Source organism: Eumetopias jubatus, unplaced genomic scaffold, assembly GCF_037043125.1.
Source record: "Eumetopias jubatus isolate StellerSeaLion01/CBP00866 unplaced genomic scaffold, mEumJub1_p1.0 scaffold_4, whole genome shotgun sequence".
Lineage (NCBI taxonomy): Eukaryota > Metazoa > Chordata > Mammalia > Carnivora > Otariidae > Eumetopias > Eumetopias jubatus.
The window spans coordinates 55,414,547-55,429,432 of NW_028274810.1; the positions used below are offsets into that span (position 1 = coordinate 55,414,547).

The window sequence follows — 14,886 nt, forward strand, 5'->3', positions numbered from 1 at the left end:
TCCTGAGATTGAGCCCTGCATTGGGCTCCCTGCTTAGTGGGGAGTCTGCCTCTCCCTCTGTCTCTCCCCCGACTTGAGCTTTTGCTCTCTCTCTCAAATAAATAAATAAAAATCTTAAAAAAAAAAAAAAAGTGCTGTCAAAAATGTAGAGAAATTCGGGGCGCCTGGGTGGCTCAGTCATTGGGCGTCTGCCTTTGGCTTAGGTCGTGATCCCAGGGTCCTGGGATCGAGCCCCACATCGGGCTCCCTGCTCTGTGGGAAGCCTGCTCCTCCCTCTCCCACTCCCCCTGCTTGTGTTCCCTCTCTTGCTGTGTCTCTCTCAAATAAATAAATAAAATCTTTAAAAAAAAATGTAGAGAAATTGGAACCCTCATATATTGCTGGTAGGAATGTAGAATCATGTAGCACTTTGGCAAACAGTTGCACGGTTTCTCAAAATGTTAAACACAGTATTACCACTCCTAAGGATACATTCAAGGGAAATAAAAACAATGTGCTGATAAATTATAAACAAATCTTCACAGCAGCATTATTCACAACAGCCAAAAAGTGGGACCAACCTAATGCCCATTAACTGATGAACAGATAGGGGCGCCTGGGTGGCTCAGTCGATAAGCGTCTGCCTTCGGCTCAGGTCATGATCCCAGAGTCCTGGGATCGAGCCCCACCTCGGCCTCCCTGCTCCACAGGAAGCCTGCTTCTCCCTCTCCCACTCCCCCTGCTTGTGTTCCCTCTCTCGCTGTCTCTCTCTCTGTCAAATAAACAAAATCTTAAAAAAAAAAAAACAACTGATGAACAGATAAACAAAATGTCCATTAAAATGGAATATAGTATGGCAATAAAAAGGAATGAAGTATTGATGCATGCTACAACACAGATGAGCCTCAAAAACATTATGCTGAGTGAAAGTAGCCAGTTACAAAAGACTACATTTTTTTTTTTAAAGTAGGCTCCACGTCCAGCATGGAGCCCAACATGGGGATCAAACCCACAACCTTGAGATCAAGACCTGAGCTGAGATCAAGAGTCGGATGCTCCACTAAGCCACCAGGCGCCCCGACTACATTTTCTATGATTCCATGTTATGGTCTGAATTATGTCCCCACAAAATTCATATGTTGTAGTCCCAACCCCCAATGTGAATGCATTTGGAGACAGAAACTTTAGGAAGGTTAAATTGAGGTAGTAAGGGAGGGGCCCTAATTTGATAGGATTAGTGTTGTTATAAGAAGAGGAAGAGCCACCACAGAACTCCCTACACACCCACACAAAGAAGAGGCCATATGAGGCCACAGCAAGGTTGCCTATAACCCAGAAAGAAAGTCCTCACCAGAAACCTTGATGAGGCACCTTGATTTTAGACTTCAAGCCTCCAGAACTCTAAGAAAATACATTTCTGTTATTTAAGCCACCCAGTCTGTGGTATTTTGTTATGGCAAAGCAAACTAATACATTCCATTTTTTGGAATGTCCAGATTGGTAAATATGTAGGAACAGAAAGTATATTACTGGCTGTCCAAGGCTGGAGTTTAGGGTGGAATGGGATATGGCTGCTAATGGAAAGAGGGTTCCTTTTTGGGGTGATGGAAATAATCTAAAATGAGATTGTGGTCATGGTTATACAACTCTATGTACATACTTAAAACCACCAAATTGCACACTTTAAATGGGTGGATTTTGTGGGTGAATTTATGTGAATTATATCTCAAAAAAGCTATAAAAGAAAAAGATATATATATATATTTTTTAACAGTGGCATGCTAAGTCCCATCCCTTAAAAACTAAACAACTCGGGGCGCCTGGGTGGCTCAGTTGAAATGTCTGCCTTCGGCTCAGATCATGATCCCGGGTCCTGGGATCGAGCCCCACATCGGGCTCCCTGTTCAGCGGGAAGCCTGCTTCTCCCTCTCCCACTCCCCCTGCTTGTGTTCCCTCTCTTGCTGTGTCTCTCTCTGTCAAATAAATAAATAAAACTTTTAAAAAAACAAAACAAAACTGAATAACTAATGGCACAGTTGGTTAAGTGTCCAACTCTTGATTTCACCTCAGGTCATGATCTCAGCCCCGCTGGACTCCTCACTGGGCATAGAGCCTCCTTAAGATTCTCTCTCCCTCTCTCTCCGCCCCTCCCCTCACCGCACTGTCTATTAAAAAAAAAACCAAAAAACTGAACAACTTACCAGATATTGTATAATTCTGGGAAAAAATGTAAAACATGGAAGATATTTCCTAACAGAAATGGAAAAGGACTTCAATTGCAGTTCTTCTTCAGAAGTCTTTTCAAATATTGAAAAAGAAATTGCACAAGCTATAAAAAATGCCATTGTTGTCACAACTGAGGGCATTAGGAGTTCATCCTTCAGTAGAAGAGGTAGCATACTGTAAGAGAAAACAGGAAGAACATTAAAAGAGAATTGCTAATTCAAAACATAATCACTTTGTAAAAAATTTTTAAATGAGTTTATGAGAACTATACTGAAAACATATAAATATTGGTTTGACTCACCTAAATGTTGACACAAGTAAAAACCAAGTAGACATAAAAGGAATTTCACTTAAAACTAAGCAGACTGGTCTAAAATGATAAAGAAAAAATATTTTAATCTTGGGAAACAGAATTTCAATTCTTGTGAAAAATATAAACACATTTTGTCTGTCTGGTCTTCAGGGTAGCTAAACAAACAAAAAACAGCCAGTAAGGTCTCCATATGGATCACTGGTTCATTTTTTTTATATCAATCCAAACTAAATGAGTCTAAACATAAAACAAGGTATCAACTCCTCCTAATAAATGAAAAACTGCTTCTTCCAATATTCCATTAATGGAACCTTTTTTTTCTTGTCATACAAACAGCAGCTTACAGAAAGGCTCAGATAAATTCAAACATTCAGAGAAAGAGAGCTTTTTCATGTTTCATCCTACTTGGGAAATAAATTAATTCCCAGTATAGTGGTTTCAAACTTCTTTTTTTATTATCTTCCATGTTACATATTACTAATCTAAGTTAAAAACTAAAGTTATAACAGACAGGATCGTCCTCTGCCATGGATGCGAGAACAACAAAGAATTATAAGAGGAAACAAGTTGATAATGGCAGAAGAAAAGAAAAGCGGAAAAAACAAGTAGAAAACAGCCAAATGAAAAGAGCAATAGTATAGGAAGAGGAAACATAATGCCAATAAATGGAACTACTGGCTTTATGACAGAGTTTAGGGTCGCAGGTCCCAATTCTGGGACCTTACTAGCACCGCTGGTCTCATTACCTTCTGGATTCTACTGTGGCAATGCTCAAGAAGAAGGGGACCTGAGTCCTCGTCCCAGCTCTGCCACTTACTGTATGACCTTGAACAAATGATTAATTTAACCATCTTTCTTAGGTGTAAATGGAAATAGTAGTAATACCTTGTATTGTTACAGAATTGAAAGAACTCTTTTACAAGTATCTAATTTTTTAATAAAGTAACTTTTTACTAATGATGGCAGTTGTTGAATACTTGTTACTATTATTATTATTATTATTTTGGGTCTCCTTATTTTAAAAGGTTTGAGCATTCTCCTCCTTTCTTAGAAGGATGACTTTTCCCCATGTCAACCAACATATGCAGTGTAAGGCCTGGGATTACAAACTGACTGAAAACTACCACACTCAAAGAAAATACTAGAGGACTTTCAATTTCACTACTTGGTGCTTTTTAAATCAGAATGTATTTATGTTAAAAACATGCACATAGTAGGTGCTCAGTAAACATTATTTTCTCTTTCTGGGTCTTAACTCTTTCCCATTTATTCACTCAATATTCATTTACTAAATACAAGTATTTATTGAAAACTTATGTACAACCACTGCCCTGAAAGGAATACAAAGAGGAATATAACTCTGCCCTTGACCTCAAGGTACTTCGTATTTATATTTAAGCAGCAAAATCCCCTGCCTCCTCAACCTCTTCTCTGAATCTTTTCCTTCACCACCTTAGTGAAAACAAATCCTGGGAGGAAAACGCTGCCCCTCGCCCTCTCAACCTCACCTGTTTTGTCGCTCTTTCCATAGTCCTGAAACGACCCAGAGGGAGATAACCCCTTTGCTCTTTATCACTTCTTCCACATCAGTTCTCCGCCTCTCCACCCTAATAATCTCCATGTCCTCAGGCTTTATCCCTATTAGTCCTCATCCACCAACAAAAGAGTCACTTCCCTCATTACTCAGTCATTTCAACTCCTTACTCAGGCATTCTCTACAACCCTACTCAATCTTCATTCCTGGCAATTTTTACATAGATGATCTTCCAACATCCTCACTTCTCATTTGCTGGAACTCCTCTCTTCTAGTGATCCATTTTCATTCCTACACCCTTCGGTTATACTCAGGACTGTAACCCTTCCATAATCACAACGCAGCAACTGCATCCTGACCACTATCTCCTACCTTTGCAGCACTCTGGAACTTCAACAATCTTTTGATCCCATCTTCAATCCATTATTCCTACCACCTCTTTCACTTTGCCTCACTCCTTTGGTTGTCTTTTCTTTTCCCTTCTTAACCAGCTTAAATTCTAAGGTCAACCATTAAAATCACTCCCATGCATTCACTCTCAAGCCCTGCGCAAGCCCATTACCCTCACTAGACAAAACCACAAACCTGGAAAGACCCAACTCTCCACCTGTACTTATTCCAACCATACTGAGCTCTTGAGGGAAACACTTCCTCACACTGTTTTCACTTTAAGGAATTATTTATTTTGAGAGAGAGACAGCAGGGAGGATGGGCAGAGGGAGAGAGAAAATCTCAAGCAGATTCCCTGCTCAACGTGGAGGAGCCCAAGGCAGGGCTCATCTCACAACCCTGAGATCAAGACCTGAGCCAAAAGAGTCAGATGCTTAACCGACTGAGCCATCCAGGTGCCCCTGTGTTCACTTTAGATACATGATCTTGATATTCAAGTGTCTAACAACTACTATATATTTCTCTAGTCTGTTCTGTGTCTCTTTAGAAAAATAATCCACACCTTCTCATAATCTCGTAATCCCAACAGCTCCAACCTGCTCTTGCCTAATGACCTTGCCTTCTACTTCATTAAGATGATGGACTCTGAAAAACAAACTGAGGGTTCTAGAGAGGAGGGGGGTTGGGGGGATGGGTTAGCCTGGTGATGGGGATTAAAGAGGGCACGTTCTGCGTGGAGCACTGGGTGTTATATGCAAACAATGATTCATGGAACACTACATCAAAAACTAATGATGTAATGTATGGTGATTGACATAACAATAAAAATTAAAAGAAAATTGAAGTAATTAGAAGAACTTTAACAGATGCCACCATCACATCTACTCTCTTCCCAGCATCTGTACCAATATACCCTGTTGCCTCTTTTTATTAAAGTGAACTACTCCTGCATCTGTCCAAAGCCAGTCCTTCCATTCACACTCTGGGTCTGATCCCATCTCCCTTTCCAAGGGGTATTGCACCAACAACTCTTACCTCCTGTATCATCAGTGTTCCCTCTCTACAGACCATTCCCACACCATTATTTCTCCTATCTTAAAACCTTAAACAACAAGCCTCACTTGACTCTACTTTCTCTACCAACTATTGCTTTTATTTTTTTTCCCCTTTTCAGAAAGCTCACCTAAAGAACCCCATATATAAAAATTAACTCAAAATGCAACAAAGACCTAAATATAAGAGCTAAGTCCATAAACTTCTTAGAAATAACATGAGAGTAAGTCTTTATTACCTTGGATTTGGCAATGGTTTGTTAGACATGACACCAAAAGCCCAAGCAACAAAAAGAAATAATAAATTGAACTTCATCAAAATTAAAAACTTGAAAGTTTTTAAAACCTTAAAAAATGCTCAACATCACTAGCTATTAGGGAAATGCAAATCAGAACCACAATGAAATACCACTTCATACCCTGTAGGATGGAGGGGGGCGCAGGGGGGAAGGGAAATAACAAGTGCTAGCAAGGATGTAGAAAAACTGGAAACATCATACATTACATTACTGGTGGGAAAGAAAAATGGTATAACTGCTGTGGAAAACAGTTTGATGGTTCCTCAATCAGTTAAATACAGAATTACTGTATGACCCAGAAATCCTTCTCCTGGGTGTAGACTCAAGAGTACTGAAAACAAGGGCGCCTGGGTGGCTCAGTCAGTTGGGCGTCTGCCTTTGGCTCGGGTCATGATCCCGCTGTCCTGGGATTGAGCCCCACATTGGGCTCCCTGCTCAGCGGGGAGCCTGCTTCTCCCTCTGCCTCTGCTGCTGCTCTGCCTGCTTGTGTGCTCTCTCTCTCTCTCAAATAAAATCTTTAAATTAAAAAAAAAATACTGAAAACAAATGTTCAAACAAAAACTTATGCAGGAATGTTCATACTGGCACTATTCACAATAACCAAAAGGTAGAAACCCAAATGTTCATCAAATGATGCAGGGATGAACAAAATGTAGTATATCCATACAATGCAATATTATTCAGGCATAAAAATGAAGTACTGATACATGCTACAACATGGATGAACCTTGAAAATATTATCTTACATGAAATAGATCAGCCAAATATTATGATTCCAATTATATGAAGTATCCAAAATAGGGAAATTCATAGAGACAGAAAGTAATTTAGTGGTTACAGGAATTGAGGGATGGGAAAAGAATGGGGACTACCCCTTAAAAGGTACAGGGTTTCTTTTTGGGATGATAAAAATGTTCTGGAAGTAGACAGTGGTGATGGTTGCACAGCATTGCCACTACTGGTATATTTTGCCACAATTAAATAAATTAAAAAAAAAGAATTATCTATAGCTATCTTCAATTTCTCTCCTCTCATTATTTCTTAAACCCCACCTTAATCAAGCTTTTCCCTGCATCACTCCATCAACATTAGCCTTGTCAAAGTCACCAATGACTTCCATTTTGCTAAGGCAAAGAGTCTGTTCTCAGCCCCCATCTTGAGTGATCACCTCATGTTTTTTTTCCCCTCAGCTTTACTGAGATATAATTGACATATAACATTGTGTAAGTTTAGGGTGTACACAATAATTTGATATAGGCGTACATTACAAAATGATTATTGCAATAGGTTAGTTAACACATCCATCAATTCAGTTACCTTTTGTGTGTGCAGTGAGAATTTTTAATTTGTATTCTCTTGGCAACTTTCAAGTATATAATACCTGTTAAATATTACTATGTATACCGACCATGCTGCACATTAGATCCCCAGAACTTATTCATCTTAAAACTGTTAGTCTGTATTCTTTGACCACCTTCGTCCATTTCCCTCCCTTCTCCCCTGCCCCAGCAACCACCATCTACTTTGTTTCTATGAATCAGTTTCAGAGTTTTGATGACTTAGATTCCTTATTTATGTGAGATCACACAGTATTTATCTTTCTCTGTCTGACTTATTTCACTTAGCATAATGCCTTCAAGGTTCATCTATGTTGTTGCAAATGGCAGGATTTCCTTCTTTTTTATGACTAAATAATATTCCAGAGTGTGTGCAGTGTAGTGTATATACAGTATACATTTTCTTTATCCATTCATCTGCTGATGGACATTTAGGTGGTTTCCATGTCTTGGCTACTGCAAATAATGCTACAGTGAACATGGGGATGCAGATACCTCTTCAGGATCATGATTTCATTTCCTTCAAATATACACCCACATGTGGGATGGCTGATCACATGGTAGTTCTATTTTAATTTTTTGAGTTCTATTTTAATTGTTTTCCATAGTGGCTATACCAACTTACATTCCCAACAAGAGTGTACAAGGGTTCTCCATTCTCCACATCCTTACCAGTACTTGTTATCCCTTGTCTTTTTGATAAGAGCCATTTGATAAGAGCCATTCTGACTGGTATAAAGTGATATCTCATTGTGGTTTTGATTTGCATTTTCCTGATGATTAGTGATGCTGAGCACCCCTTCATGTGCCTGTTGTATAGCTTCTTTGAGAAAATATCTATTTAAGGTCCTTTGCCCATTTTCAAATTGTTTTTTACTATTGAGTTGTATGAATTCCTTCTATATTTTGGAGATTAACTCCTTATCAGGTATATGATTTGCAAATATTTTCTCCCATCCCATAAGCTGCCTTTTCGTTTTGTTAATCATTTCTTTTGCTATACAGAAACTTTAGTTTGATGTCATCCCACTTATTTATTTTTCCTTTTCTTCCTTATGTTTTTGGTGTCATATCCAAAATATCATTTCTAAGACTAATGTAAAGGAGCTTTTTCCCTATGTTTTCTTCTAGGAGTTTTATGATTTCAGGTCTTACATTTACATCTTTAATCCATTTCAAGTTAATTTTTGTGAATGGGGTAAGATAGATGACTCATGTCCTTAAAATACCTTCTTCACTCAGGACACCAACTCTTGTGGTTTTTCATCCTAACTTATTAGCCATTCCTATTTGCCTCTTCTCCTAAGACCTCTTAACACTGTGTGGCCCAGGACTCAGTCTCTGGTACTCTTCTCTGTATATACTCCCTCCCTTGGTGATCTCACTCAGTCTCATGACTTTGTCCTCTCTACTGACAAACTACTAAATTTGTATCTCCAGCTTAACCTCCCCCTCCCAGAACTCCACTCATATGTCCAACCCAGACTTATATCTAAATGCTGACTGGACATCTCTGCTTGGATGTCCAAAGACCTGTCCAACACTGAACTTGCAACCCTCTCACCAGGTCCACATCTAGCCTAATCCTGGTTCACTGGCAATCTTCCCCATTTCAGTCAATTGCTATTCTATCCTTCCAGTTACAAGCCAAAAACCATGGACACACGTTTGGTTTTTCTTTTTCTATCACATGCTACATACAAATTATTAGGAAGCCTTCTGGTTCTTTTTATACATCCACAATGACTACCTCTTGCTTCTTCTACTATTACTGTCTTGGTCCCAGTCACCACCATCTCTCAGCTGAATTATGGTAACAGCCTTCTAAATGGTCTCCATGTTTTCTTGCTCCATACAGTCTATTCTCAACTTGCAGCCAGGATGATCCTTTGATTTTTTTTAACAGTTTTATTGAAGTATAATTAATATACAAAGAATTGTACATATTTAATGTATATAATTTGATAAGCACAGTGATCTTTTTAAAACATCAAGGGGCGCCTGGGTCAGTCAGTTAGGCGTCTGCCTTCAGGTCAGGTCATGAACCCAGGGTCCTGGGATCAAGCCATACATCAGGCTCCCTGCTCGGTGAGGAGCCTGCTTCTCCCTCTCCCTCTGCCTGCTGCTCCCCCTGCTTGTGTGCTCTCTCGCGCATGCACACTCTTTAATAAATTTTTTAAATCTTAAAAAAAAATAAAACATCAAGTCAGATCATGCTTATTCCCCAACACCCCTCCATGGCCCCCAATTTCCTTTGGAATAAAAGCCAAATTTCCTAATGTGGCCTACAAGGTCCTATAGAACTTACACCTCTGTTACCTCTTTAACTTCACGTTCTATTAACCCCCACTTTGACCACTCCACTCTGGCCACATTGGCCTTTCTGTTGTTCACTGAACATCCAGGCTTACTCCCATCTTAGGGCTTCCACACAGGCTGTTCCATCTAGAATGTTATTATCCCAAATATCCACACAATTAATTTTCTCAGCATCTCCAGTCCACTCAAATATCTCCTCAGCGAGGCCTAACTTGACATCTGTATTAAAATTACAACTTGTAACTTGCTCCTGTGCCCTCATCTCCAATACTCCCAACTTCCCTTATCCTGTTTTATTTCTTCCTCATGGCCTTTATTACCTTCTAAAACTCTATTTAACTTCTTATTTTTATTTAATTATTAGTGTCTATCCTTAAGAATGAAAGCTAAGAATGTAGGGATGTTTGTTTTGTTCACGGATATATACCCTGTGCTCTGGCAAACAGTAGGCTCAATGAATATTTATTGAATGAAATATCTATTTAACTATAGATTAGCTAGGACCAGGTCAAGAATAACTTTTAATGCTAACTTTAAAATATTTTATCAAAATATATATTAAAGCCATGCACTGTTAAAAATAATCTAAGTACATCTGTAGAGTAGGAACTCCCAGAAATTCAGGGCCCAAGAGCTAATTTGAATGGTCAGATTACAGGTCACTGGATGGGCTCCCTTAGTATGGGGTAGAAAATCTGGGGAAAATATACATGCTTGAAAGCAAACCTTTCCATAGTTCCATCCCCTTGCACGAGGAATTTGTGGAGGGTCAGCCAAGCCTCACATAATAGCGGTAGAAACTAATTCAGGTTTAGAGTTTGGGGGATGAAACTAAGCTGTCCTGGTCTGCAGTGATGTGAAACTATTTAGTTCCAACCAAAGAAACCTTTCACATAAGGAAGCCCAGCTTACTGTAAAGCTCTGCATTGAGTTTTTAGTTCAAAGCTCCACCTACTAAAAGCAATTTATTGTAGAATAAATTTGTCATTGGTTATTCTGTACATGGATCTTCCATAGGAACCTACCAAACACAGGATAAGATGTGGGACTGATCTAGGGCATGATTCAAGTATTCCAGTGTGTTCTGGGCAAATATCATTTTAATATTGGGATAATATATCCTCACTGTCACCCAATTTCTGTGATAACCCGGAAAAAATTTTAATGCTCTTAAAACAAAGTAGTCTGATTAGGGATTGCCAATAGGGTCTAGACAAAGGTTTTGACAAAAGAAATAGCAAGGAGTCAACATATGAAAGTTGCTAAAGAGGTGAATGAAAAGAACAAAACTATTAAACAGCTATGGAAATGAATGAAATGAAAAAGGCAAAGATGACAAACAGGCTCCAATCTGAGGAAAATCTCTTTGGTTATTCAATTTTTTTATTAGCATATAAAAAATATATATGAAGAAACAGAAATAAGAATGTCAGTAATAATTCTACGAAACTTTTTCAGTTTAAAAAATAATATTTATAACGAAGTAAAATTATAAGAAATCATTCTGGAAAAATATAATTTTATGAATAATCTTATGCAACTACATAATAACATCTGTGTGGTTTTGTTTTACACTTAGGTGATTATATGTAGGTAATAAATTTATGTATATATTATAAACACATAATAATAAATAAATAAAACACAACATTTTTACTTACAATGATACCAAGAGAATGGACTTTTCATGTACTTGATAAGAAAATAAAAAGAATGACAGTGCACAGCTAACCTTTAAGGAAAAAGGAGGGAGAATGAGCTATAACAACTTATAAACTATAACAGTAGTTTAATTATGAATCTAAATAAAAATCATCTGAAGTAAAATTTTAAAGCTTAATGTAGTTTCTATCTAGAAGGAAAATATCTATACAATACTAATGCATAATATTTTATTCAAATTTAGTAAAACATTTCTTGAAAAAACAATGATTATAAAGCTATATTTAACCATCTAAAACAAGTTCATTCAGACTCAGTTATTAATAAACAAAACAAAGACACAACAATCAGACTTTCATCCCCCACTTGGAATCTCTGACAATTTAAATTAAAAGGCACTGAGGGCCAGAAGTTCAAAATCTAAAACTCGTAAAACAAATCTATTTTAGTGTTTTTAAAAGATACATTTCAATAAAATATAGTAAATGTTTTATAAAGTCTTCATTTGCTATTTGGGATTTAAAATTAAAATTACTTAGATTTTCAGAAGTTTATGATCTGCATATTGGACATCCATCTACACACATCCAGTCCAGAGCAAATCCTATCTACACCACCTTCTAAATACAATATCCACCCACTTCTCTCCCTTCCCCTCTGCTGAGGGTGGCAGAGGAGTGGTCTAAGCCACACTCATCTTTCTCCTGGACTACCGCAATAACCTCCTAATTGGTAACAGTCCTGCTTCCTTACAGTCCATTATGTACTCAGCCACCATATCAGATCATGTAAATTTCCCTGTTTAAAATCCTCAAATAGCTTCCCATTAACCCTGAGAATAAAATCCAAACTCCCATCTGGGTCCTGCCTTCCTCTTCCAGTCTATTTCTTACTGTCTCCCTCACACACTTCATACCAGCCACTTCATACCGGTCCCTTTATGTGCTGAACATACCAAATGTGTTCCTGCTTTAAAGAAAAACTTCATTTTATCAAGTCAGAGCACAGATCTTCTTATGAATGGTTCCTTCTGGCCAGTCATTCAGCTCAAGTCTCAAATGTCACTTCCATAGAAAGGCCTTCCCTTTCAAGCTAAAGTAGTGCACTCTAACCAAAACCCACCAGCACTCCTTTCATATAACACTATTGTCCTCATAACCCCCATTACTTCCAGATATTTTCTCATTAACAAATCTATTTTGTTTATTGTCCTTCTCCTATCACTAGCATGAAAGGCCCCAATTAAGAGAGCAGGGATATGAGCTTACACACCGGTACTTAGAAAAGGACCTGGCATGGGCGCCTGGGTGGCTCAGTTCGTTAAGCGACTACCTTGGGCTCAGGTCATGATCCTGGAGTCCCGGGATCGAGTCCCGCATCGGGCTCCCTGCTCGGTGGGGAGTCTGCTTCTCCCTCTGATCCTCCCCCCTTGTGCTCTCTCTCTCTCTCTCTCAAATAAATAAAATCTTTAACAACAACAACAAAAAAAGGACCTGGCACATTAGAGGGCACTCAAAAAATACTACTTGAATAAATTAAATATGATCATTTTGCTGCTATACATATATTAGTGTTCATACTATCAATTACCTCATATAGACTTATACTGAGAAACAATTCAATCTTTATGGAAAGGAAAACACTTTAAAATAATTATAATGGGAAATGTTTTCGAAGTTCTCAGAAATATTCAATAAGAATTCAAAACATCAACACTAATAAGAAAAGTCATTAATTAAATCATTTTTAGTTTTTTAAATATAATGGCTTATATTAAAACATAGCAAACAGAATAAAATTAGGAAATTAAGAGAAAAAATTTTTTTCTGGCTTATAATCCTAAAATTACCTCTAACACTGCTACAGTTACTCAAACTCTGAAATGTCTCCTTATAAGTCCACTAAGACTTTTCATAAACCAAATTTTCTTGATATTTTAAAAGGTATTTTTATTTTTTTTATTTTTTTTAATATTGTATTTATTTGACAGAGAGAGACACAGTGAGAGAGGGAACACAAGCAGTGGGAGAAGGAGAAGCAGGCCCCCCGCTGAGCAGGGAGCCCGATGCGGGGCTTGACTTCAGGACCCTGGGATCATGACCTGAGCCGAAGGCAGACGCTTAACGACTGAGCCACCCAGGCGCCCCTTAAAAGATATTTTTAAAATACCATCTTACGGGCACCTGGGTGGCTCAGTTGGTTAAGCAGCTGCCTTCAGCTCAGGTCATGATCCCAGGGTCCTGGGATCAAGCCCCATTGCAGCTCCCTGCTCAGCAGAAAGCCTGCTTCTCCTTCTCCCTCTGCCTGCCACTCTGCCTACTTGTGCTCTCTCTCTGTCAAATAAATCTTTAAAAAAATAAAATAAAATATCATCTTAGAGACCAAGGCACAAAGGAACCAAATTTTAAATACCACAGAAATACAACCAGAGAGGAATTTGTGAACTCACTCAGAGAAACCCAAAGTTGTAGGAAATATAACCAATTCATCTTCAAACTAATACAAGTCATCTTCCTAAAACAGAGATCTGTCTCCTCTCCTCAAAACTCTTTTTTGGTTCCTCTGGCACACAAATCAAACTCCAACTTTTTCAACCCAACATTCAAGGTCTTACCCAATTTGATCCTTTTCAACTCTTATCTCCCACTATATCCTTTCTTAACCTCAACACACACACACACACACACACACACACACACACACACACAAGTCACACAAATTTCATTGTTCAATAGCTATTCCCAGCATTCCCTGTCCTTGCCCACCACGGTATCCTCAAGCTCTTCCTCCTGCCTTGAATTCTCTTCTGCTATATAACCTATTCCAAATCTTGCCCAGCTTTCAAAATTTGGCTCCAATCCCACTTACTCTAAGAAGCTGTCTAAAATCTGCCCCAGGGGTGCCTGGGTGGCTCAGTCATTAAGCGTTTACCTTCAGCTTGGGTCATGATCCCAGGGTCCTGGAATCGAGCCCCACATCGGGCTCCCTGCTCCGCGGGAAGCCTGCTTCTCCCTCTCCCACTCCCCCTGCTTGTGTTCCCTTTCTCACTGTGTCTCTCTCTGTCAAATAAATAAAGTCTTAAATAAATAAATATATACATATGATAAAATCTGCCCCAAAGTAATATCTCCCTTTCCCACACTATCCCAGCACTTAATGTGTAACTAAAAGAACTTACTACCTTCTGCTTAATAGCATAATTATTTAAACATATGTCTATCCCCACTCTTTTCTTCTCTGTATTTCCTCATTGACTAATACAAAGCAGAAATTAAATAGTTGTTGAATTAAACTGAAAGATTCTGATTATTCAGCCTAGTATACAACACAGCACCAAAGTATGTCAGACACTCAATATATGTTCACCAAATATATGAATACCTTATTTCCCAATCCAGTAAATCCCATACAGAGTAAGAAAATAATTATCTGTATTTTTAAAAGATCAGTTGCAGCAAGAATTAAGTATTTAAAGTAATGAAAAACTTACCAGAGTAAATCTGAATCCTTTGGGAGAGGGCTGAAGTGTTAATTTTATACATGCAGGAAGCAGGCTCAAAAATGTAAAACAAAAGCTAAAAAAATGAATAAAAATAAAACATTTGTTTTCTTTATAGAGGTATGTAATTAAAACAAGGAAATATCTTTTAATATAAGGATCACATTACTTACCAACTTGTTTATTTCAAATTAAAGGTTTTTTATTTATTAAATGTAAATTTAATACCAAATAACATTTAAATAAAATCCATGCATTGAAATATTTACAAACGTT

At 38.1% G+C, this 14,886-nt stretch overlaps 1 protein-coding gene across 3 annotated transcripts in view; it reads right to left on the reverse strand.

Annotated features, from left to right (window-relative positions):
- The window catches only part of ALG6 (ALG6 alpha-1,3-glucosyltransferase), a 71,256-nt gene that overhangs the window by 5,578 nt on the left and 50,792 nt on the right, over nucleotides 1–14,886 (reverse strand). For 2 of the 3 annotated variants that reach the window (XM_028106920.1, XM_028106921.2), the window contains exons 11-14: nucleotides 14,602–14,686; nucleotides 11,111–11,181; nucleotides 2,507–2,575; nucleotides 2,181–2,379 (exon numbers count right to left, since the gene is read on the reverse strand). In XM_028106920.1, coding sequence (XP_027962721.1) covers nucleotides 2,181–2,379; nucleotides 2,507–2,575; nucleotides 11,111–11,181; nucleotides 14,602–14,686 — 424 coding nt within the window. The remainder of the gene's footprint in view (nucleotides 1–2,180; nucleotides 2,380–2,506; nucleotides 2,576–11,110; nucleotides 11,182–14,601; nucleotides 14,687–14,886) is intronic. The other variant, XM_028106922.1, reaches the window with a different exon arrangement.